The sequence below is a fragment of the Girardinichthys multiradiatus genome, chromosome Y (genome assembly GCF_021462225.1).
Source record: "Girardinichthys multiradiatus isolate DD_20200921_A chromosome Y, DD_fGirMul_XY1, whole genome shotgun sequence".
Taxonomy (NCBI): domain Eukaryota; kingdom Metazoa; phylum Chordata; class Actinopteri; order Cyprinodontiformes; family Goodeidae; genus Girardinichthys; species Girardinichthys multiradiatus.
Window position 1 is genome coordinate 37,401,148 of NC_061818.1, and position 25,406 is coordinate 37,426,553.

The 25,406-nt window shown below is 39.5% G+C and overlaps 1 protein-coding gene across 4 annotated transcripts in view; it reads left to right on the plus strand.

The window, feature by feature from the left end:
- The window catches only part of LOC124865048 (protein shisa-6-like), a 104,341-nt gene extending 79,712 nt beyond the window's left edge, over positions 1 to 24,629 (plus strand). The window contains exons 6-9 of one of the 4 annotated variants that reach the window (XM_047360051.1): positions 1,535 to 1,597; positions 2,385 to 2,405; positions 7,977 to 8,129; positions 23,007 to 24,629. In XM_047360051.1, coding sequence (XP_047216007.1) covers positions 1,535 to 1,597; positions 2,385 to 2,405; positions 7,977 to 8,129; positions 23,007 to 23,626 — 857 coding nt within the window. In that variant the 3' untranslated portion in view covers positions 23,627 to 24,629. The remainder of the gene's footprint in view (positions 1 to 1,534; positions 1,598 to 2,384; positions 2,406 to 7,976; positions 8,130 to 23,006) is intronic. The other 3 variants (XM_047360053.1, XM_047360052.1, XM_047360054.1) reach the window with 3 other exon arrangements.
- The last annotated feature ends 777 nt before the right edge of the window (positions 24,630 to 25,406 follow it).

A 25,406-nucleotide genomic window follows, 5' to 3' on the forward strand; every position in this document is an offset into this window, starting at 1 on the left:
AACGGGTGATTGGGACACTGATTTAGATGCTGTACTGATCCATTGTAATGAAGAGAAAGTTATGAAACATTAAGCTTTAATCTAGCATCCATCCCTCCTGAACTGTGGTTAATGACCATGAGAAAGAAATGAAAAATACATCCAAGAGGGGGCTTGGATCACCCTTAGATACATACTGAGGGGTTTGGTTGTTTTGACACACTCATTATAGAGTCTTTCCACATTTTCATGGAAAACAGTCAATTGAGGTAGTTGGCACATCTTTAAAGATGCCTTTTGAATATCTTACAAATACACTTTCTTCTGGGAAGCTGTTGCCTCTATGACCTAGTCTTGGATATGTGGTACAAACACCAGTCCTTGAGAGCCAATGTCCTACAACTTTTAAATGAATCCCTGTTCCAATACACCTGAATTAAACTAATGACCCATTACCAGGCTCCTGCAGAGTCTGATGTCATGCTAAGGAGGTAATTCAGCCATTTCATTCAGGTGTGTTGGAGCAACAACGCATCTAAAACCTGCAGCCTCCAAGGACTGGATTTGGAGACAACTGAAATACATGTAGTCTTTCAACTGGCAGGAGTACATGTTATATGGCATTAGCCTAAGGTTGTCTTCTTCAAACAGACCACTAAGTTGAGGACACCTCATCACAATGGCAAGGATATCACGTAGAGTCCAGATTTGCAGGTGAAAAACAATGTGTTCCTGCTTTAAAATAAGTACTTCGCTCTAGATGATATCGTCTGGGGTTGTTTTCTATTAAAGTTGCTCAGGGCATCAGAACAGATCAAACTGACCAAGTTTGCAACGTCATGTGTTGTCTTTATGTCTGAACTTTCTTGATTCGCATGGGAAAAGAGATGCAGGAATCTTTTAAAATATTGGATTTCTTGTCAACTGATGTGTAATTATTGTAAGCAGAAGAAAACCTGTGGCTGTACTGAAATTGTCTTTCCACTCCATTATATAAAACACCTCAATAAAATTGAGGTACATACTTTAGAATCAAAGCACAACAGTATAACAAAAAACAGTTCTTCAAAAGTGACCTTAAACACACTTTATGTCCTTTTATTTTCAAATACTCTTATTATCTGTGATTTATTCGCTAACACATCTGACTGGTGCCTTATGTGGTTGCAACCAGGGTATCTTAGCACCAACATCAAATAACACCCAGTCCATATCTCTGAGGTGCAATAGCCTTCAACTAAACAGCAGTATTTGATATGGATCTGAGGGATGTTTGGTTAGCCTGCATCATATGTAATTACTAACAATGCTGGATTAATTACTACTCATTCCATGAAGATTTGTTCATAAGTCAAACATAAATACCTCTTTTTTAAACATAAGAGAGTAAATCTCTAAATGAATTATATCTGCAAGAAGGGAATAAATCAGTAATTTTCTGACTCTAATTGTTGTAAATAAATAAGCACGGGGAAAGGTAGCGACAGCAGATTTTCTTCCCGTCTGCCATGTCTTGACTGAGTTTTATTTGTCTTCTCTTTTTGTCTAATAATAGGAAACCACCACCATGACTACCAGCACAGCCACCTGGATCTGACTGCGCTCACACCCAAACTGGGTGAGTAAACACAGTAAAATGATCCTGCACAGGTGATCTTAAATCCAAACTGGTGCAAAAATCCATTTTACTGGATGTGATTGTTTTCATTTCCTGAAGTGATTTTCCAGAAAGCAAAATGATATCCTTATCAGACTCCTACTAATTTCATAGACAGCAGTATCTTTCTCACAGGGAAATAAGAAACAGTATGATAACCAATGAATCATCTGTGCAGTTTGTTCTCGTTGTTTAAACCCCAATTACTGCTTCCAGTCTATTTCTCTAAATGTGATTTTGTGTGAAAGTGGATCTTTTAACATGGAACTATACTGACTAGTCCTCCATCTCAGTCACAATCTAATGAAACACCATTAAATTGATAAACCAGTGAAGTCTGATATATTTTCCACCACAAAGATCCCCTTTTGGATATTTTTGATATTCTGGCCATGCTTTGGAGGTTAGAGCTAAGAGATCGTCATTGGGTCTTTGTAGAAATGGAGCGCTGCAGTGCACGTCCTGCATTTGCTTGTCTGCCACTTAAACAGGATGGCTTTTCTCTGGGAAAATGGGTTTCAAAAGTACTTTCAGAGCCAAATGAAACTCTTCAAACAGCACTTTTGAAGTCTGTTTAGCTCCTGATGAGGTTCATGGCCTCGATGCATTATTCAGATTTTGCTCTTTTGGACCTTGTGTTAACCCTTAGCAGCAGTCTTGGCATTTTCCAAGGGCAAACTCTTGTTTAGAAGCTTTTGTTGAAGCATTTATTGTTAATGGTCCTCTCTTTCTCACTTGGATTTGTTAGCCCACAGACAAATGGGATACGGTAAGTGATACACATAGTGTTTGTGTGTTTTTTGTTTTATCCCTTTTTGTTCAACATCTCTCATAAGCATAAAGATTCAAATTAGTTTTCTGGGGGGATCATTTTTGTTCTCATTTTAGTTTTTTTTTTTTTTTGAGTGCTTGTGTATTCTTTGCAGTCACAAAATGTCAAGCTGCTGCATTTCAATACATGACCTTTAGTCCAATCACGAAATCTTTTCTTTATTTTGCCTGTTTCACTCCTCCCTGCTGGCTCTATCTTCCCCACAACCACCACACAAAATTTCCTCCTCTGAGTGCCTCCCCTCTGCACCATATGTTCTTTAACACAGCGTCTCTCTTGCTGCTGCAGTGGCCCAGCCCTATTTTTAAAATCGCACCCACTGAGCCTCCTGACCCATGACTGGTCGTCCCAAATAATGAAGCTGCAGGAGCTTCGCGCAGTGCAGAGAGTTGTAATGGTGTCATAAAATGATTTCCTGAACTGAACCGCACAAGGCGACGTGCTCTAAACTGTTGCTTGAGCTGCTTTGTGGCAGTTTTGTAATGCAGTTTTAAAATGAATTAAAACTGCAGTGAAGATAAACTCATCAGCGATGCAACAACTTCTAACAACTAGTTTATGTGAGACTTCGGTCACTTTGTAAACTGAGAGGGTTTGATGTTTCTAACAACACTTGATGGCAAATTTAGTTAGAAAAATAATAAATATACAGCAAGTCCTAATACAGGTCCTTCTCAAAATATTAGCATATTGTGATAAAGTTCATTATTTTCCATAATGTCATGATGAAAATTTAACATTCATATATTTTAGATTCATTGCACACTAACTGAAATATTTAAGGTCTTTTATTGTCTTAATACAGATGATTTTGGCATACAGCTCATGAAAACCCAAAATTCCTATCTCACAAAATTAGCATATCATTAAAAGGGTCTCTAAACGAGCTATGAACCTAATCATCTGAATCAACGAGTTAACTCTAAACACCTGCAAAAGATTCCCGAGGCCTTTAAAACTCCCAGCCTGGTTCATCACTCAAAACCCCAATCATGGGTAAGACTGCCGACCTGACTGCTGTCCAGAAGGCCACTATTGACACCCTCAAGCAAGAGGGTAAGACACAGAAAGACATTTCTGAATGAATAGGCTGTTCCCAGAGTGCTGTATCAAGGCACCTCAGTGGGAAGTCTGGGGGAAGGAAAAAGTGTGGCAGAAAACGCTGCACAACGAGAAGAGGTGACCGGACCCTGAGGAAGATTGTGGAGAAGGGCCGATTCCAGCCCTTGGGGGACCTGCGAAAGCAGTGGACTGAGTCTGGAGTAGAAACATCCAGAACCACCGTGCACAGGCGTGTGCAGGAAATGGGCTACAGGTGCCGCATTCCCCAGGTCAAGCCACTTTTGAACCAGAAACAGCGGCAGAAGCGCCTGACCTGGGCTACAGAGAAGCAGCACTGGACTGTTGCTCAGTGGTCCAAAGTACTTTTTTCGGATGAAAGCAAATTCTGCATGTCATTCGGAAATCAAGGTGCCAGAGTCTGGAGGAAGACTGGGGAGAAGGAAATGCCAGAAGTCCAGTGTCAAGTACCCACAGTCAGTGATGGTCTGGGGTACCGTGTCAGCTGCTGGTGTTGGTCCACTGTGTTTTATCAAGGGCAGGGTCAATGCAGCTAGCTATCAGGAGATTTTGGAGCACTTCATGCTTCCATCTGCTGAAAAGCTTTATGGAGATGAAGATTTCATTTTTCAGCACGACCTGGCACCTGCTCACAGTGCCAAAACCACTGGTAAATGGTTTACTGACCATGGTATCACTGTGCTCAATTGGCCTGCCAACTCTCCTGACCTGAACCCCATAGAGAATCTGTGGGATATTGTGAAGAGAACGTTGAGAGACTCAAGACCCAACACTCTGGATGAGCTAAAGGCCGCTATCGAAGCATCCTGGGCCTCCATAAGACCTCAGCAGTGCCACAGGCTGATTGCCTCCATGCCACGCCGCATTGAAGCAGTCATTTCTGCCAAAGTATTCCCGACCAAGTATTGAGTGCATAACTGTACATGATTATTTGAAGGTTGACGTTTTTTGTATTAAAAACACTTTTCTTTTATTGGTCGGATGAAATATGCTAATTTTGTGAGATAGGAATTTTGGGTTTTCATGAGCTGTATGCCAAAATCATCCGTATTAAGACAATAAAAGACCTGAAATATTTCAGTTAGTGTGCAATGAATCTAAAATATATGAATGTTAAATTTTCATCATGACATTATGGAAAATAATGAACTTTATCACAATCTGCTAATATTTTGAGAAGGACCTGTAGATACATCAGTGACCTAATCAGTTAATCAACAAATTCAAATGTTTTAAAAAAAACATCCTCACCCAAAATGCATTTGATTCACCTCTAAATGTTCAGGTACAGCAGTTCTCAAAAATCCAGGTATGTGTGACATGAAAAATGAAACCATGATAAATCTTTTCAGAGATTTTTCCACCTTTGATGTGAAATTTATTCTGCACAATTCAACAAACAAACAAATCTGCTGGGAGATCTTCAGCTTTCTTCAAGGTTTTGGACCAGAATTGACTGATGTTTGGAACTGTTCAAAAACCCATGTTCTGTTAGAAGAAATGTAACCCCAGGCCATGATGCTGCCACCACCATGTTTCATTGTGGTTATGTTTTTTGTTGTTGTTGTTTTGTCATTTTTGTGTGTGTTGTGCAGTGTTGTTTTTGCAACACACCTTCACGTTGTCACCTGAAAGTTCCAGTTTGAGTTCATCAGCTCAGAACACATTCTTCCCCAAGGTTTTTGTGTGTTTTTTTGTCAGGTCTGAATGTTTTTATGGGAGCAAAGGCTTCTGTATTATAACTACTCCACACTGTGGAGAATACAGATGGAAACTGTTGTCACATGTAGATCCCAACCAGTAATTGGTGGAGATTTGTTCACCATTTCTTCTCCATTTGCTGATAACTCTCTTAAATGTGCCATTATAAATGACTGTATATACAATTGCTGTTGTATTCTTTTGTATTTTCTCCTGACTGATACATTTGCAAACTGAGATCCTGTAGATTCAAATGCTAATGAGCAAATGTCAGGAAAATCCTACCAGGACAGCTGAACTTTATTTGTGGTTAATCAGATTCCCCATAATTGATGCTAGGTGCAAACTCAAGAAGACTTTGTTTTTAAGGATCTTCATGTGTACAACAAGGTTATTCGACCTTTAATATTTTGTTATATTTTTCCCCTGTAGCAGATTTTTTAGTTTGTTTTAAATCAAACCTTGACCCAGCTTCAAAGTATGCAGGCTGTATTGATGTAATAGTAATAGCAAATAAATCATTATAGGTTTCTGTTTAGGAGAAACTATTTACTATATTGTGAAGAATCCTAATACCAGAAAAATAGAGTCACAGAACAGAAAATGTCGTCGTCGTCTTCCGCTTTATCCGGGACGCGGGGGCAGCAGACTCAGCAGAGACGCCCAGACGTCCCTCTCCCCAGACACCTCCTCCAGCTCCTCCAGGGGGAGCCCAAGGCGTTCCCAGGCCAGCCGAGAGACATAGTCCCTCCAGCGTGTCCTGGGCCGTCCCCTGGACCTCCTCCCGGTGGGACATGCCTGGAACACCTGCCCAGGAAGGCGTCCAGGATGTCATTTTGTTCATATTTAACTTCCAACCAAAGTGTGTCTAACGATTTAACATGCAGCAAACGCATATAAAATCTATTTCTACAGTAGCGTTTCAACACCCCTATTAAAATATTAGGGTTCATTAGTACTAATTCAACTGAAGAACAAACACATCTGCCAGGTGGAAGAAATTTACAAAATAATCAGATTGTAAAAGTCTTCACACCCTTAAACTGACTTTCTGCTGCAGTCCTTCTTCTGTTGATGTAGATGCATGTTTGAACACACTGCCATGCTGAAAAATAAAATCACTCTTCTTATGCGTTCTAACAGACAACTGAAGGTTTTGGGTCCGAACTGATTGGTATTTCCAAAGTTCGTAATTTAATCTACCTAGAAAAAAACTAAGATTCTTTTGAAGAAAAGGAACTGCAGAGCATGATACTGCCACCACCATGTTTTACTGCATGCATGGTGGTCGTTTGGTGATGTTCGTGGCTGTGGAAATTGCTGCAGCTCATCAGTCATACTGTCAGCCTCTTGGTTTTCTCCCTCACCAGTTTTGTGCAATTACATATTTTTGATCTTTTATAACCTCTCTGCAAGTTATGGCTAAATAATGCAAACGAACATGAATTAAAGGCAAGTGTAAGCTCAAGAACAATAGTAAAACTAGCAGAAAGGTGCTTGAACCAAGTATTAGTTTAAGGACACTCATCCAACCAGGTTATTGCTGCATTTTTTATATATACAGTATTTTCTCCATCACGATGTGGTTGTTTTTCAGTTGACTCGTATATTATTTTTGTTCTGCAAGATAATTGTCCCATTAAAGGTGAAAAGGTTGGGAATGATTTATCACGGTCTCTATGTCTCTTAACATGCTCAAATTTGACCTCAATTTTCCCTCAAAAAGATAAAAAATAACAAACTGTTAACTACTGGAACTTCAACCTGCATTAATTTATTTGGTTCAGAAATGCTGATATTACAACAGCTTCACAGGAATGTAACATATTATTAACATTACTGTTTTACGTATTTACATATAGCTTTAAAAACTGTGTAAGTTTTAGTTTAAAATGTTACTTCCTGGTTACTTCCTGTTGTCGAGCAGCCTGGGTTCCTGGAGTCTTGCTTGGCGACATGATTTTGAATTTTGCACAAACGCCTTCTGGCTGTTGTGTAGATCGATTCAATCACAGAAGGAACCATAGTGGGTCAGAGGAAAACAGAGTGCCAATATTCACCTGACAGCAGCTCGGTCAGCCGCTGGTACCGCCTCCAGCCTTGGATATAAAGAGCTTTTGTGACTGGTTTAGAGTCCAGTTGTAGTCAGTTGTATGTATTTCACTGTCTCTCCAGACAGATTATTGTTAGTGGTAAACAAATGCAAACCTCCCACACAAGTCACACCAAATGTAAATGTGCAAACTGTGCAAGCAGAAGACTGTAAATAAATCTCAACCTTTTTGGTTACTACGTGTTTAAAAGCAGCTGACCACTGCTAACATGTAAGAAAATTAAAATGTACAGCTGTTTGATTTAATTTAACACATGCAGGATTAGCCATGGATTGTATTTTAGTTTCATGTTAATCCTAATTTAACAACTCAATAAGTACAAATTGTTCTTTACAACACCAGCCTGGGAAGAGGCCAACTTTTTTGAGGGTAACTGTTACATTAAAGACATGACTGTTCTGTTTTTAAATCAGATCCATGTTCACTCAAAGTCCTGCTTCTGTTTGAGCAAGTAGAAAAAGCAGGAGCTTCTCAGCTGTTTTCCAGCTAAGGGACATTTCCTGCTGCATCGCTCTTCTTCCCGAACCTCCTCTCCATCATTAAACACTCTTGGGGTATAACTCATCCTTTTTGGCTGATTGCAGTGCACCACTTCTTCCCTTGTCCCCTGCAGATAGGCCCCAGCGGATGAACAACATCCTGACCTCAGCCACAGAGCCATACGACCTGACTCTGTCCAGATCCTTCCAGAACCTGAGCCACCTGCAGCCTTCATATGAGCTGCCTCTCAAGCCTGACTTAAGTAAATACTCTCCTCACAGACTAAGTAGGTGATCCTTCATTTGTCCTCCATCGCTGTCTGAAATGAGCGACGTGGAATGGCGTCACCTTCATGCGCATTAAAGGGTTTCCACGTTCACTGCATGCAGCCTGATGATACATCTCCATGTCCATTACAGAGACATGCCTTATGATAAGTACAGGTTCATCTCTTGCAAGTTAGAAAGTAATCAAATTCATGTTTGCACACTAACAGACTTCGATGTTTGGATCAGCAAATACATTTTAGCATAAAGTAATTGAAAGATAACATGGGTAGATACCAAAATACACTTAATTTCTAAAATTGTATTTATTAAGGGAAAAAGTTGTCCGCATCAATTTGATTGTGTCACTGGTTGTGCCACTAGCTGCCATCAATCGGCTTTAAGTTAAGACTTTGACTAGGTCACTCTAGAACCTTTATTTTTATATATTATTTATTTTTGGGGTTTATTTTGGAGATTTTCCTCTGAGCGATGATGGTTATCTTAGCTGACTTTTTACTGTGAATTTGGTCAATTCTCAGTTTCAGGTCTAAAGAACTACAGGCTAGTTGTTGAAGTGGATGTTGTAGGCTGCACAAGTTGATCTACTTCCCCGCAAAACAAACGTCTGTTTTGGTTTTGTATCTTAGCTTCAAACACAGCCTGCAGCCAGTCAACAGGTCCATAGCATCTCCACTACAGCCTGCAACAGAGAGCAGGGTGTTGTGACTATGAATCTGAATATATTATTTAATATTAATACTTTAATATTTTATCAAATAATATTTCAGTCTGTTAAGGGTTGTCCTGTGAATACCAGCCCAGTAAGGCGATGGTTTTAGGACAAAATCGAAAGGGATGAGCCAATCTCTGACATTATTGAACAGCATAAACTCTGCACACACATGGAATGAATTCACACAATTTCTTAAAATACAAGAATTTAACAAAAATAAGTCAACTCAAAGTCAAACATATTTCAATCAACAAACTCTTTACTTTGCTAAAACAATCCAACTAAACTACCAAGCAGAATTAAAGAATAATGAAGACTAATGGACTATGTACAATATAAACAAGTTGATTAAAGATGATTAGAAATCATGACCAAAAGAGTGATGCAACATTACCATGCAATGTTTATGTTTGAGAACCAAGGATTATCTTGAAGAATCTGGAAGTGAAGTTAAGTTAGTCTTGGAACTAATTTAGGAATAATCAGCAAACGTTTAGACAACCATTCACAATGCAAGATCAGATCATTTAAAGAATGATCTGCTGAATAAAACCAACCTTCTGGATGACTAATTCTCAACGCTGCCTTTACTTATTAAAATAATATTCAAAGAAATATTATTAAAGAAATGATAAAATATTTAAGGAAATATTTTGGAAAAGAGCCTAATCTTTCTGGAGAAATGGGGCTTAATGGTATTTACTTAGTTATCAAGTCTAGCAAAATAATGTTTAGGAAAATATTATTTACTGGATTGAAAACTAACAACCTTTCTGGATAAATATTCTTTAGGAACAAGCACGTGTTCTTAGCTGTTAGCAGTGAAAGCTAACAAAGCAACTGATAGCTTAGCACCAGAATCAAACACACACCTTTAAAATACCGTCAATAAAAGGGTTAAAATGCATAAGCACGGACGGCGCGTTATGATCAATCTTCTGTGTTTAAAATCACCCTTAAATAGTTTGTCTTAACTTTAAAAACACACAAACACAGAACACAAAACTGAGCACGTGGTGAGCAGATAGCCTGCTAGCAACAAGATAGCTGAGTTCAACACAAACAAAACGAAACTTCACAAAATAAAAAACCTTCAGATCATTTCACCCTAAATCTTTCTCTGCCCAAACCCTAACCTCGTGTGAACCGTATTGAGGAGGAGTTGTCCGGGCGACGACGAAGTTTGAAGAAAGCTCGGTGAACAAAGGGTTAGCTTCAGCTAACCTCCATAGCTGTGGGTGAAAGACGGCTCGTTCTGTCCGCCAACCAACTGCACAGTTACTGTAACCACCGTGATGCGGTGCCGGTGTCCTTCCTTCAGACTGGGAAAATGGCTCCACTCGGCTTCGTGGAGACAGCGTCTCTGCAGGGAACTCTCTGGAACACAGTTTGCTTCTGCAGGCCTCAGAGAGAAAATCAGGCAATTCTTGTACCTTAATTATTCCTGTTCTTGAATGAATACCGGATACACATACAGCAATTCATCCGTACTTAACTTTATGTAAATGATCGATGATCGTATCACACCCTTGGATCCAGTTGAAGAGTTATGTCTGTTTGCCGACAAAGAGACATTAGCGCGCTGTCTCTCCGGCCAACCTCGCAGCAGAGTCTGGATGGAAGAGGCGACTGTGGCTCAGTAGGAAGAGTAGTCGTCTTGCAATCAGAAGGTTGTGGGTTTGATTCCTCCTGCCATAGGTCAATGTGCCCCTGGGCAAGGCACTTAACCTCAAGTTGCCTACTGATCTGCATATCGGTGTGAGCGTTAGTGAGTGCAATTGGGTGAATGTGGCTCTAGTGTAAAGCGCTTTGAGCGGTCTGTATGACTGGAAAAGCGCTATATAAGTTCAGTCCATGTAGCAAGAGCAGTGCTTTTATTTGGACAGTGACGTCACAGGAAGTCCGCAGTTACCCCGTTTCCTGGCTGTGCCGAAAGTAGGTTAATGCAATTTATTTTGAAAGTCTGTACTGGCCTATCACGTTGTAACCATGGCTATGGTCCCAACAAGGGCATCACTGCGGTGACACTTTGCAGCCTGTAGAGCACATATGGGTGAAGACAAGGTGCTCAGTGAATGTGCAAACAAATAAGCTTCTGTTCTCAACCAGATAAACAAAACTATCTGTAACTATCTGTGACCATCTTCTTGAATAACCATCTTATACTTAAGACTTACAACTAATAAAGACCCATGAGAATTTAAATATTACATGGACCAATGAAGAACAGTCCGGATTTAAAACCAGTCCAGCAGGTAGTCACTGGCAACCTCCACAAGGAGGGCATGCCAAAAACGGTAACTGCTAAACATCCTTACTATTCACAGGGTTCTGCATCCAAGCATGTTAGTGGAAAGTTGAGGGGAAGGAAAGTGTGCATTTTATTTGCAAATCAAGGTCCCAAACTCTTGGAGGAAGAATGAGGCGGAACAGAAACTAAGCAGCTTAAGGTCCAGAGTGAAGTTGTTAGTCAGCAGTGGTTTTGCGGAGCCATGTCATCTGCTGGTGTTGGTCCACTGTGTTTTATTCAAGTCCAAAGTCTGCACAGTTGTCTACCAGGAAATTTTAGAGCAATTCATGCTTCACTCTGCTGACAAGCTTTATGGAGATGCTGATTTCATTTTCCAGCAGGACCAGCCCACACTGCCAAAAGTCACAATGCCTGCTTTAATTGCCATAGTGTAACTGGGTCTGACTGGCCAGCACAATGGCCCGACCCAAACCCTACAGAGACTTTATGAAGTATTGTCAAGAGGAAGATGAGAGACACCAGAACCAACCGAGCTGAAAATATTAAGGCAACCTGGGCTTCCTGAACACCTCAGCAGAACCACAGGCTAATCTCATCCAAGCCATGCTGCATTGATCCAGTAATTCATTCAAAAGGAGCCCAGGCCAAGTACTCAGTGCAGATACTATACAGTACATGGACATACTGCTCAGTAGGACCAGAATTCTTCATCAAAAACCCATTTTTTTATTGGTCTGTTGTAATATTAAATTATTTTATTTTTGTTTTCCATCACCCGTGAGCCATAATCAATAATATTAACAGAAACAAGCAATTGAAATAAATCAATGTATGTAATAAATCTGCATCTTATGAGTTTCACTTTTAGGAATAAATTACTGAAGCAAATTAACATTTAAATGAGATTCTAATTTACTGAGATGAACCTGCATTTGCACGTCTGCTGGCTGATCATGCAGAATGTCCCCTCACCTTTTCCCATTTTTTAGAAAAAACAATCCCCTTGAAATGCACGACGAAACGCTTGAAGCCTCCATGCTTGTTCCCATCGACTCCGTTGACTTGTCTACTGGCTTACATATAATTGCCGTGTAATTTGTTCCCATCTGCAGCCGATGTTATGTGACTAATGTCTGTTAATGACATATTAAGAGCTTTTTTTTTAGCAGAATATACTTAATATGTCAACGCAATGGCACCTTAATATAACAGCAATACCACAGTCCATTATCCTCAATGTGAGATTAGCAGTTTTATTGTGATGTGGTTTGACCAGTGCATGCTTCATGTCTTTCCTCTATTGATTTAATTTTATTGAAGCAGCAGGTCGTCTGTATAGCAGAGCAATTATGGTTGCACACAGTAGCAGCAATGGCACCCCAGTAATTAACAGAACTTACATATAGCCTAATAAGGCATTATAAAAGACATTATTTAACATACCGCTTCCTAAACGAAATGTGTTTGAATAAACTGAACAAGGACAGACATGATGGTTTAAATTATTCCATTTCCGATCACTTTTTACTATAGAACCCGGTCATCCATTGTGTTTTGTTTGTTTTTGGTCTGACAGTTGTCTGAAATAGTTGAAATTTATCACAACAAATGTTAAAATGAAATAGGGTTGAAAATGATCACATGGTTTGTAATCCAGGGGTCAAAAGTCAGCACACTTCTCTTTCAAGACTGTTTGGTTAGTACAACTGCTGTAAATTGTATTTTGATCTAGACTAATTTGTAAAAATTGTAAATGGCCTTCACTTCATGAAGTCAGACAATCCGAAAGCGCTTTACACTACGATCAGTCATCCAGCCATTCAAATACACCTTCACACACTGGCAGTGGTAGGCTACCCAGTGACAATCAGCACCACCATGGCCCTCTAACCACCAAAACCATTACCTCCTGAGCCACCATTGCATCTTGACTAATTTAAAATATTTGACAAGTGTAGCAATTGCAAAAGCTTTGGAGAGATTATTCTTACTGTAGCATCTTTTAACAACTTCAGACTGTCATCGTTTTACCAAGCTTTTTGATCCACATGCTGAAACTTTCAGGAGACCAAGGAAGTTTAAGATATTTATTTTAGAAGAGGCAATAACATGAATGAGGAATTCAGGACTGCTCCAGTGGTTCGTCCTCTGGGGAAGGAAAGCAGACGGTGAGCAAGGTTTCTTGAACGTGGAGGCAAAGTCAGAGTGACGAAAGCGTACTGTTGCTGGAGGATTTAGGAGTCCGGGAGGGGAGGTCAGCTTTGGTGGACAGGTCTGTGTTTCTCCAGAGGTAAGCGGTTCATTGGAGGGCGGACAGGATTTGGTGGCTGAGCGTCTAGAAGCCGGTGGCAGTCAGCCTGCAACCCAAACGGGAAACACAGGAGGTAAACGGGATCAGGCTGCACCGGAACCACCGGAAGGATCCAGGGAGGCACCACAAAGGACGACACTCAGACGTCGAATGCTCAGCAACCTTCTCCTTAAAAAACTTCCTTAACGAGCCTAATGGGTGACAGGTGTGAGACGGCAGCACACAGCTCCACCCTCCAACTGAACCTGCTAAAAAAAACAACACAGAAGAGACACACAGACAGATCCTGACACAGACTAAATAAACTGAAAAAAACATTTGGAGACGACGGTCAACATAACGGCTGATCATGACCTCACCAAGACCTACCTAGGTTTCTATGACAGTAAAAAAAAAACATTACAATCTCAAAAAATTCATAGCAATACATTCAAACCTCGAGCTTTACATCAGACCGTATATGCATGGAGGTTTATAGTTAATACCACTGAAAATTGTGTTGGACCGTTAGTCATCGCTGCTTGAAACTCTTTTTGCAAAACAAAAGATGTTTTGAAGCATCCGACTGCAAGCGCCACTGACTTCAAACATCATACAGGGCTTGAACATGTCATAGTTTGTTGAAGAACCAAATGACAGCAGGACAAACAGATGTGCATGGCTGAGTGGAGGTTTTATTTTACAAAAATGACAAAACCAGGGTGAGACCAACAGTAGAATCCAGCAGAGAATGACAGAAACTGAGAGACTTAACTGGGGAGTGTGAACACAGATGGGTCTAACTAGTATTATACATGTCAGCTGTGAGGGGAACATGCAGAGGTTACCGAGATAAAAATGAGGAAATAGGAGAAAATGGCTGATGGAGAACAGAGAGAACCAGAGAAGCGAAGACCCAGAAAGCAGAAAAGAACAAACCAGAAACAGGGCACAACCTAAAATAATGAATCAAGATTCAAACCAAGGGGGACAAAGAAATTCATAAATAGGAGCAACAGGAAACATGAATTAAATACGGAGTTCATGGAAAGATTTGAAAATAAAACAGGAACTAAGATGTACGAACCTAAATACTGCAACTCAGAGCAGAAAATAAATACAGAGAAAGACATGAGGAATCTTAAAACTAAGGAATGAACTGAATGACAAAAGCAAAGAGTGACTGACACCACAATAAAGCAAAACACAAAACCACAGTCCCAAAGATTATGACAGCACTTGGCACAATGAAGTCCTGATAGTAACTCCGTGAAGAAAGGTGCCAGATTGCACAATTTGATGCTGCAGCAGGATTCTGTTAAACAGGTCTAACAGAGATATCAGTCGATCAGAAAATGGACGGCTAGTGTTGGGTGTTAAAGGCTCTTATCATTAGAGAGACACTGAGAAGAGGAAGGACAGCTGTGGAAGAGCTCATACCTGGGAAAAACTGGACAGTCATCCGAGGTATGAAGATGAGACCAGCGATCACACTACATGACTTTCCCAGAACATTTCTGACACTGCTTCATATTTGTTTCAGGTTGTCTTTGGTCGATACTAAATCAGCTGTGAGTGTTTGAGTCACTCTGAACAAGCAGAGATCACCAGTTGTCCGATAATCACACAGTGTGATCCCAGCTCAAGGTCTTTTCAAGATTCACTCTTGAGTTTAAATATTTGCTGTCACATAATAACCACTAATTTAGAGACCATAAGATTATAAACAATTTTTCTTTAGTGTGTGTTTGAACCGAAAGGAACTTCTGACTGGCAGGGCTTAAGAGCGGCGTTGAGTCTTCATCTGCAGATGATCAAACATGTTTAGTCAGGTTTAAAAGTGATTAACATGAAATAAACTAATATTGTATGCCATTGATTGCGTGGTTTAAAACCTGAGACTGATATGTTATGCTCAAAGTTCTCAAAAACAGATTATCTTAATGTACATATAGCTTCAGTCTTTGTTGTCTGGTCCTCCCAAATTCAACTCTTTGTCTTTCCGACATGTACAGCACTTTAGCTTTACGAGATAAGAGACACTAACTGTAACTGTAACAAAAATAAGTCTTTTACTACAGGAGTAGGTGCAGCTTTTGAAATAATTTCAATATAGTCCCAGCAATGGACGAAATTCCAGCGATGCATGATATCCCCTTTAGGGGAGACAAATTTCAAGTTCCTCTTAACATAAATTCAAATTCTTAAAATTTTTGCTTTCAGGCGCAGCATGTGGTGTAGAGCATGTGCACCATATACAGAGGCTATGAGTCCTCGACACAGCTGTCCTGGGTTCAATTCCCGACCCTGGGACCCTTGCTGCATGTCTCTACCCCTTTCATCTCTGCCCATTTCCTCTCAATATACTATGAAATAAAGGAAACTACTGCCACAAAAATATAAAGATATATATTTTTGCATTTACTGAGTGACACACTAGAGTCCAATGAATTAGCTTCATTGGTTTTTAAATGCAAATCCATGAACGCCCACACACATGCCAGAAAACAGCTTGTGGTGACTACTAGGCATGAAAGGGTTAAAATTGATTTTGGTGCAAAGCACACTAACAATAACTGTGTGGATGTTTCAAAGTATGATCATTACTTTTTTGTTTGGTTCGTCTTCACCTTTTAACTCTCCTTGAGAGGATGGCGACTTTAATCAACCACACATTTTGTTTTGCCCTCAGCTTTTATCTTAAACAGTTCTGCTTTCAGATGCACATAATTTATCAGACTCTAAAAACAGATAAGCAGAGCTGCTGTTTGCCATATTGTTGCTGATTTATCAGTCAAGTTATGCAAGCACCGCAGTAGAAACACATTTTGCTTATGTTGTTATCACATTTAACAGACTTGTTGAGTGTAAATCTTTTATAAAACCCTCTTCAGTCCAAAAAGTAATTTAGCATTCAGCACGATTTTTCAGCAGAAACATTACCAAACTCTTTATCAAACACTTCAGTTGTACTTTCTCTTAAAAGCATTCTTTCACTGGACTGAATCTAGGGTAGAAAAGGTTTTTAAAGCCTCCCCTCTACTCAAGGTCTGAATGCAAAGAGACGTTGTACACCGACAGAAAGCTATTTAAACATGTCATTGGTCATTTATTTTTTTCACTTCCTTGTTGTTTGAATGAAAAACGTGCTTTGGTCAAATTCCCATTTTCGTGCCTTGCCGTTTCTGTCTCTTATCAACTCAGGGCTTCGCTCTTATCTGGTTTGAGGTGTGTTCAAAACATAACATATGTACTGGGCTAAACTACAAAGGGGCAACAGCTATGGCAAAAAAAGTACACCCTCTTTCAGCTTCCAAGGTTTTTCATATCAGGACATAATAAAAATTATTTGATCATTTCCAGGTTGTAAAATTATTAAACCCACAAAAACACACAACAGATCCCACACTTTCATTATATGTAGAAGAAAGAACACGCAAATGAAAAAGCTGTGTGAAAAACTAAGCACAGCCACATTCACCATTTTGGAGGATTTTTGGCTCCCTCTCCTTTGAAGTGTTGCTTTCTTTCTTCAACGACTCTATACCCAAATCACCAGATAGCCATCGTCGTGCTTGACAGTTGGAAAGAGGTTTTTCTTCCAATATGATGTTTGATTTTGTCCAAACACAATGCGGTCCAAACAGCTCTTCTTTGGTCTCATTTGCCCAAAGAACATTTTGGCAGGACTCTTGTGGAGTCTGACTTGGACCCCCTGGGCTTTTTGCTATTTCTTTCACTCTTGCATGATGTGACCTGGAGACTAATTTGCTTGGATGTCCAGTTTAGGAAAGAATCACAGCTGTCTTAAATGGTTTTCACCTTTGAATAGTTTTTATTTATGCAGAATGATGACCTCAAATAGTTCAGAAATAGTCTTTTACCTCTTCCCAGATTGAAGTTGTCACATTGATGATGATTAGTTTATAAGTGCCATTTAATTAACAGGACCTGCCCGCTACTTTTCTGAATCCCTGCAGAAGTAGCAAAGGTATACTTAATTTTTCAGACACTGCGTTTCCATTTTTGAAATTTTTTATACAGTCTTTTGTGTGTTTTCTACAATTGAGTGTAGTGTTGGTGAACTAACATAATCAGTCGAAAATCTGGCTGAAGGATGGACTCTGGGCTCTGAACTCTAATTATTTCATTAAGTAAACATAAACACACCCAAATTAAAAACCAAAATGCTAGAATAACTCTACAACCATAAATGAAAGGTTAAGCTTTTTGAATGAGAATTTTAAACATTCAGAAAAGTAGTTTATTGGTCTCTCTGGAGTTTAAAAACGTGCCTTGCAGCGTAACGTCTGAGCTACCTATACCTAAAGGTAATATCATGGGAAGGTTTGTGTGAAGGAAAACAAGGAGGAAATATTCAAAGTTTTAGTACAACCTTTAATCTGACTGCTTTCAACACCAGAGCCACCAAATTTTAAGAAACAAAACATCAGAACCGCCCACAATATAACAGCAAATAACAACGTCTTCTTTGTGGTCTGGAATCCGGCCATTGCCTCGTGCACGAGACCGACTAAATCACTCCTCTCTCTTGGCTCAGTGAGCCGGATAAATCTTCCCAGTTAGTTTGTTAGTTTGTTCAGGCCTAAACATCACCAAGACTGTAAGCCTCTTGGTTCTGGTTCAGTTCACTAAATCTCTTTGCAGTTCCTCAGTGAAGGTTCAGAACCATGAAGTACAAATGAAAAATGAAATGACATTTTTGCAGGAATTTCACACAAGATCAGACTTATGTAGCAAAATCTGGACAAATTAATCAGAAATCTTGTTCTCTCAGTGGGTCAAAACCTCTTCATGGTTCTGATTCCATTTGTATCTCCTGAGTTAGTCAGAACACGGGTCTGCTCAGCTCTCGGCAGCCAGAGCTTCCAGGTAAGGAGTCATCATGAGGTGTGAATCAACCAATCAGAAGCAGACTTGGTACTAAACTGCTAATAATTAGGATAAATTCTATTATTTTAGATGAAAAACATAATTGCACATAAACATATCTCCAGGCTGAAGCTGTGTCAAAGTTTTAAACATGCAATCATTCTACTAAACAAAAAGGCAAGTTCATGTTAAAGGTTTAGGATGATAACCAAAATTTTCAGTTATGACTAGTCAGTCATTTTCTACTGCTTATTCCATAGTGGGTCACAGGGAAGCTGGTGCCTATCTCCAGCAGTCTATGGGCAAGAGGCAGGGTACACCCTGGACAGGTCACCAGTCCATCGCAGGGCAACACACAAACAACCATGCACACACTCATTCATACACCTAAGGGCAATTTAGAGTGAACAATTAACCTAACAGTCATGTCTTTGGACTATGGGAGGAAGCCAGAGTACCCAGTGAGAACCCACACATGCACAGGGAGAACATGCAAACTCCATGCAGAAAGACCCCCAGCTGGGAATCGAACCCAGGACCTTCTTGCTGCAAGGCAACAGTGCTACCAACTGCACCACTGTGCAGTTATGACTATTAATGGATTATTTTAAAAGCTTATGAGAGACTCATATGAGAGACCATTACAGTGATTGGCAGGCATTCAGACAACTTCTTGAGGTCAAGAAGAGGTCAATATGTAAACATTCATACTTTGAAGATTCAGGGCATCAGTTGCGAGGCACTAGAGCTTGTTGAGGCTAAATCCAGCAGGTCCATAAAGTACATTTTCAAAGGCTTTAGAGGAAAGCAGTTTTTGTATGTCAGAAGAGGTAAAAAGAATGTACTTCTTTTAATGTATTTAAATCTTTTAATGAGGAAACATGCCAAAAATGATTATGATTAGTTCTTTATTTAATAAAACCATCTGGAAAGATAATGATTACCAAATTAAATTAGTATGGTTTATTTCCAATGTATAAATTAGCAGATTTAAATTACTGTGTGTGTGTGTGTGTGTGTGTGTGTGTGTGTGTGTGTGTGTGTGTGTGTGAAAGAGAGAGAACACCAGAGAAACTTTTCCTCCTTTTTGCCCTTCGCCGTTAACAAGAGAGAGATAGAGCACGCTGCAGAAATGCTGCCTTATAGCTGTGATGTCACCTTAAACACCCTAAAAGGGATTAAAACACCAATCTGGATACTGAAGGTATTTTTAATCCCGACCCCTCCTCTCAAATGCATTTAAATTGCAAGTCTGCTGTTCCAAACCTCTAAAGATCACTTTATAATCAATGTTCCACCAGTTTCATAAGTGTTAGTGCATTACATGATTACAGTGTTTTGTGATCAACATCTGATATATAAATATACTGGATGGACAGAATGTAATTTAGTAAAGTGGGAGCTCGAGTTTAATTAGCTGTTTGTGGCAATTTAGTGTTTGCAGCTCTGATTCCAATTTGGGAGCCTAATAGCAAAGTGCGGTGCTGTGTTTTATCATTGTTGCTGGGATGATATATGAGCATAGTCATCCTTTAATTATCTTAGTTGTGTTAAGTGTATCTTGCATGGCATTTGTATGCTCATTACAAATAGGATATTAATCAAATGGCAGTTCACTCAGACAACTCACATGTAAGTGCTTAAATATATCAGCTGATATAGTAGAAGTTTTTGGACGAGATTTAGGCTTCGATTTCACCACTCCATGCCCACGCTGCTTAATATGTGTGTCATGGAGTAATGAGTGCATCTTTACCCCCTAAATGTGCTTTCTGCATGTCAGGTAAAGAGGGAGGATCTCTGACCTCTGGGAAGGGTGATGGAGTGGGGGAGGGAACAAAGACAAGCAAGCTGAACCTGGCAGACTCAGACGCAGCCAGTCAAGGACCAGTGTATGAAATGCAGAGTGCAACTGAAGTTTTTGCAGCTTAAATAGACCAGCTAGCTCATCAGGGTATGCTTGACATATTCTCCAGAGTGTGAGAATGATCATGAGTGGAGCAGCAGCGTAACTTGAGTTCACTTCCTGAACTAGCTCAGGTGTTGTCCATTAAAGTGCATTCAATGTAGCATGCATTTGTAGGTAAACTGGCCCAAATATGAATACATAAACCCAAATGATTCATACCCCTGGCAGATTTGGGTTTAATGGTGTTTTCATTCAACCAGAAGTTTGTTTCAGATAGGAAATAACAGAGACATCAGAAAGTAACAAGACAAACTGCAAAAAAATATTCTGGTTTTATTTACATTTCAAGAAAAAACAGCATGTTGAAAATATTTGATCACTTATTCTGTAATCAATTAAAAAAAAAGCCTTTAATGGCATTACAGCTAAATGCCACTGGGCAGCTTCAAGCACGTTTCCAGTTGCATTTTTGACCATCATTTTTATGCAATAAGTTCCAAGTCTTTGAGGTTGAAAGGCCTCCTTGCCATCACCCTAATCTTTAGCTTCCTCCAAAGATTCTCTGTTGGAATCTAGTCAGGATTCTGGCCTTACCAATCCTAAATATTAATATTTCCAGACAAAAGAAACTATTGGTAAAATTAAATATACTTAAAATTACTTATCTATATCTGACAGAGGTATGAATATTTTTTTGTTTTTACTGTATTAAGAGATCATTTAAAGTCTATATTTTCCTTCCTCGTGTGAGTACAGGGCTATTAAAAATGCTTTAAAAATGAATATCTCCCTCTGACCAATCGCTGGAGCCGAGGGCCAACGATTGGTTGGTTCTCTCTCCCCTGCTGATGTGCATCGCCACAGGTCAGAGTTGGGTTGTCTTCATTAGAAATGCACAGGCAGATATGGTGACCTATGTCATCCAAGCCTGCCATCTGTGAGAAAACAAAGATCATTTCAAAAACAAAATAAAATATTATTTTCTTTATTATTTTTGCTGTCAAGCACGCTTTGAATCAGTCATTATCACCAGCATGTCTTAAAAGCAACAGAAAAATCTACCAAGTTATTAAATAACTTGATTAAGAATCATTTCTTTGGAAGCCTAAACTTACAGGGGAGTGGTGGCCTAGTGGTTAGAACAGGAGGTTTGTGTTCTGGAGGGGACACAAGGGGCCAGGTTCCAATCCCACAGATATCCACTTTAGGCCCCAGAATGCTCCCCAGGTGCCACACAATGGCAGCACACTGCTCCCTATAAGGGATGGGTTAAATGCAGAGGACAAATTTTGTTGTAATGTACATGTGCAATGACCAATAAAGATGATTATTATTATTATTATTACTGTAGGCCAACGAAACAAATTAAACTGCAGTTACCAATTTAGGTTTAATCCCATTAAATAACACATTTAACGAGATTAAACATATCTGTAAATCTGTAGCTTCACATAGCTATAGCTGTATAAGCTATTAATAGGTGTAGCTGTCAAACTAATAATCCAGGACATCAGAAAATATTGGAAACCTAAAAATGAACTGTAATTATTTTTATATTATGAACAAAACAATGCTGAGTAATACCTTTTTTATATCTAGTGCTGCTTTACAAACAGATTATAGCTGTCAGTATAATTCTGTCTAAGTCCATGTTCTTTATACGGAACCAGTGTCATTTCAAGGGACTTTACAATCCAAAAGCAAACCCAAGTTCAATTTAAATCCAATTCATACCTAATAAAATTCAAATTATGCTGCCCTGTATCCTTTTGATGTTTCAAATGTTATCTGTATAAGGAAGCCGACTGCATCAAGTCATTGACTTTGCAGAAATTCCTCATCTTCAGCAATAGGGCAACAGTGGAGATGAACCATTCTCTTTTAAAAGGAAAACAACAAATCTGCCATGAGCAGCACGTGACTAAGAAGACAAAAAAGCGAAAAGGAGCACTAAAGCAAGGGGCACTTTCTTAGTAACCATGGTTTTTGTTGTATGTCCTGATCTGAGAAAAACTTAACTAAAATAAGGAGCTTTTCCTGTACTGTCCAGTCACCTCCACCGTGGGGGTTAGAACACTTTTTAAGAATGCTTGTCAATGACTCTTTTGTTGTTTCTTTGTGTTATTTAACATGATGGATAGATTTAAAATGACCGTTTTGTCAAGCCTGAAGATATGGCTTTGTTGTTGCTTTTAAATAATATTTGTGTAAATAGTTTTGATTAAAATCAAATCCACTGTCTCTTGTGCTGGGAAGGTCTTAACATCATTGTCAATTAAACTCATTCTAGACTTCAAATAAAACTGTATTTAAGCCAAATAGCCTCGAAGCAATAATGATATATATCATACTGGCTGTTACGACCGACCAAATGTCAGTGCATGGACAGTGTGTAATGAATCCAGATTCTGGACTTTTTCAGGGAGAATCTATGAATGACTTTATGCATGATCGCAACCTATTTGAGGCATATATTTAGGATATGTCAGCCACTGGAGAAGTGGCTAGTAAGTGGTAGTAAGTTCAATATGAACTTATTATAAACACTAAAGCACATCAAATCCTCAACACAGAACTTGTTGGTATGTGTCTTCTAGTGTGCAATATTTTACTTACAGGAGACATTTTGTAGGAAAACTGTGGGTGCCTTGTTCTGTCCCTTAAAGATTCCACAAAATGTGGAACTTCTAGTTTTTAGGGCTAAAATGTTATTTCCAACAGGTTCTAACACCATTACAAAACAGGTTTTTTTATTTATTTTAACCAAGAAAATCTTGCGTGTCTCTTTCTGACAAATTGATATCTTTCTACTACACAGGTGACAAAAACATGGATGATTACTACCCAAGAAAACATCTTCATCCTGACTTTGGTGGCCGGGGTCCAACCCACATGGTGAAGCTGAATGCTGAACCCCACCAGCACCAGCAACACCAGCAGCGGCAACGTCCCCGACGGGTACAGAGGGCCATGTCCCAAGACCACGTCCTGTCTCCTCCCAGGACACCACGACGTGGAGATTACAGCTTATCATCATATGGCGCCATGGCAGCTGCAGCATATGGAAGCAGCCGCAATCTCTCAAATGAGCAGCTGCTTTCGGCAGACCGCCTACACTCCCAGGATCCACTGCTGTCCCCGGCGATGAGGCGTGACAAGTTCCGGGAGAAGGCCATGGCACGGGCAATGTCACATGCTGACATGCTAATGCCTACCACACCAGTCATGGACCGCCACAAGGTGACAAAGATGCACTCCCAACCCAGTGCCTCCAATGACTCGTACAACACGCTGATGGTCAACCATCATGCTGGCACGTCCACGTCTAAGAGGCAGGCGTTTGCTTCTCGACGAACACACACGGTCGACCACCTACAGTACATTCCCGGGCACCACCACACATACCGCACTGCCAGTAAGAATGAGGTAACTGTTTAACGACAGTGTTAGACGATTCTTGAAAGGCAACACAAATGTGAACGAACAATATCAGCATCTGTCATTAAAACTATTCTTGTTGTTTTTTAGCACAAGCTTTCTGTTTGATCCAGAATTTGGATGACTAGGAAAATCCTCGGCAAATACTTTTTTCACTGAGAGTATCATAAGGGCTTTGCGCTTTGACACAAAGATCCTTCTTGCCGGACATATGACAGAGTGAAGAAAATATTTTTTAAACTTGACATAGGACTCGAAGGGAATTGTATGACCTTTCTAACTATATAAATAAACTATATTTACTATTTGTATTTTCAGTCTTTGTTATAGCTTTAGAGATACTCATTATCTGATGTAAGCACTTCGATTGGTGCCTCTTAAAATTGTCCCATTTCAATAATGAAGGGGATTTGTGGGTTGAAAAGCACAATTAATGAATTCCCATTTTTTGGATTAAGTTTTCTCTTCTTCTTTTACAAACAGCCAGAACATATCAGCATAGACTAATAGTGAAAACAGGCTATTTTGTTGCACATTATAGATCATTGTAAATAGGCTATTTTAGCTGCATAATACAATAAAAGTTGGCCCTCTGGACTTTTTTCCAAAGTGAAATTTTCTGGGCGTTTCCATTTATTAATTTTTATTTTAGATAAGGAAAATTCCCAGATTAGTATTATTTCCACCGATGTCTACAAATTATGTGGATATAATATGTGCATTGGGAGTATGTTTTTGTTTCTTTTCAAATCCTGCTTGTTGAATAGAATGACTCTGTGTGAAATGGCTGATTGAATTTGCTTGACGTTGATTCTTTGCTCTGTTCTTAATTGGCCACTTGATCCATCTCAACAAATCAGGCCTTCAGCGTTGTGAATTATATAGGCCGAATATTCGTATTCGGTATTGAGTTTGACAAAACCAATCAGTATGAAGATGGCGTCACGCTTGATTGACGAGATGTCACTTGCCAATCAAAAAATTTATTAAACTGTGAAATGTTTGTCCAGTGTTTTTCATTAAAGCAATGCCTTATTGTATAGAATGCCATAAGCTCTTAAATCAACAATCATGCTTTGTCATGTTTTGTTGTCTCAGTTTCTTTGTGCAGTATTATTGATAGGAGCTACCAGCAGAACCAACAGGCAAGTGAAGTTTCTTATTGAGTGTAGTAAATTCAGTTTAAGACAACTGAAAACTGTAAGCAAAAATAATCATTAGTTGAGTCATTTCTCCGACTGTTTTTGAAAATTTGTTCAACTGCACACATTATTTGAATCATAGCTTTTGTCAAAAGCAGATGTTTGAAGCGGAACATTGAAAAATTCCAAGCTTTGGTTCATATCACAGTTTTAGGGTCATAGTCTTCAGTTTGGTAGATCTTTTTCTGTTTTCTGTCTAGAAATAGCATACCTTAGCAATAGATAACCGACAGTTTACAATCCATTCATCTAAACATATATCCATTTATCCATTCTGTTCTGCTTATCCAAGATCAGGCCACGGAAACAAAAGGTCCAGGGTGAAAACTACCTATCTCTCTCCCCTGTAACACTCTCAGTCTAATTCTGAGACATCCCCAGCTGTTACCAGGCCAGAAGAGATAAATAACTACTCCAGCATGTTCTAGGTCAGCCTCCTGGGAACCTTCTATTAGAATCACCTCAGCTAACTCCTTTTGATGTGGAGCAGTTTTATAACAGTGTCTACCCAAGCTACTTGACCTTCTAAGACTGAGCCCAGCAGCTCTATGGAGGAAGCCTTTTTCATCTGCTTGTAT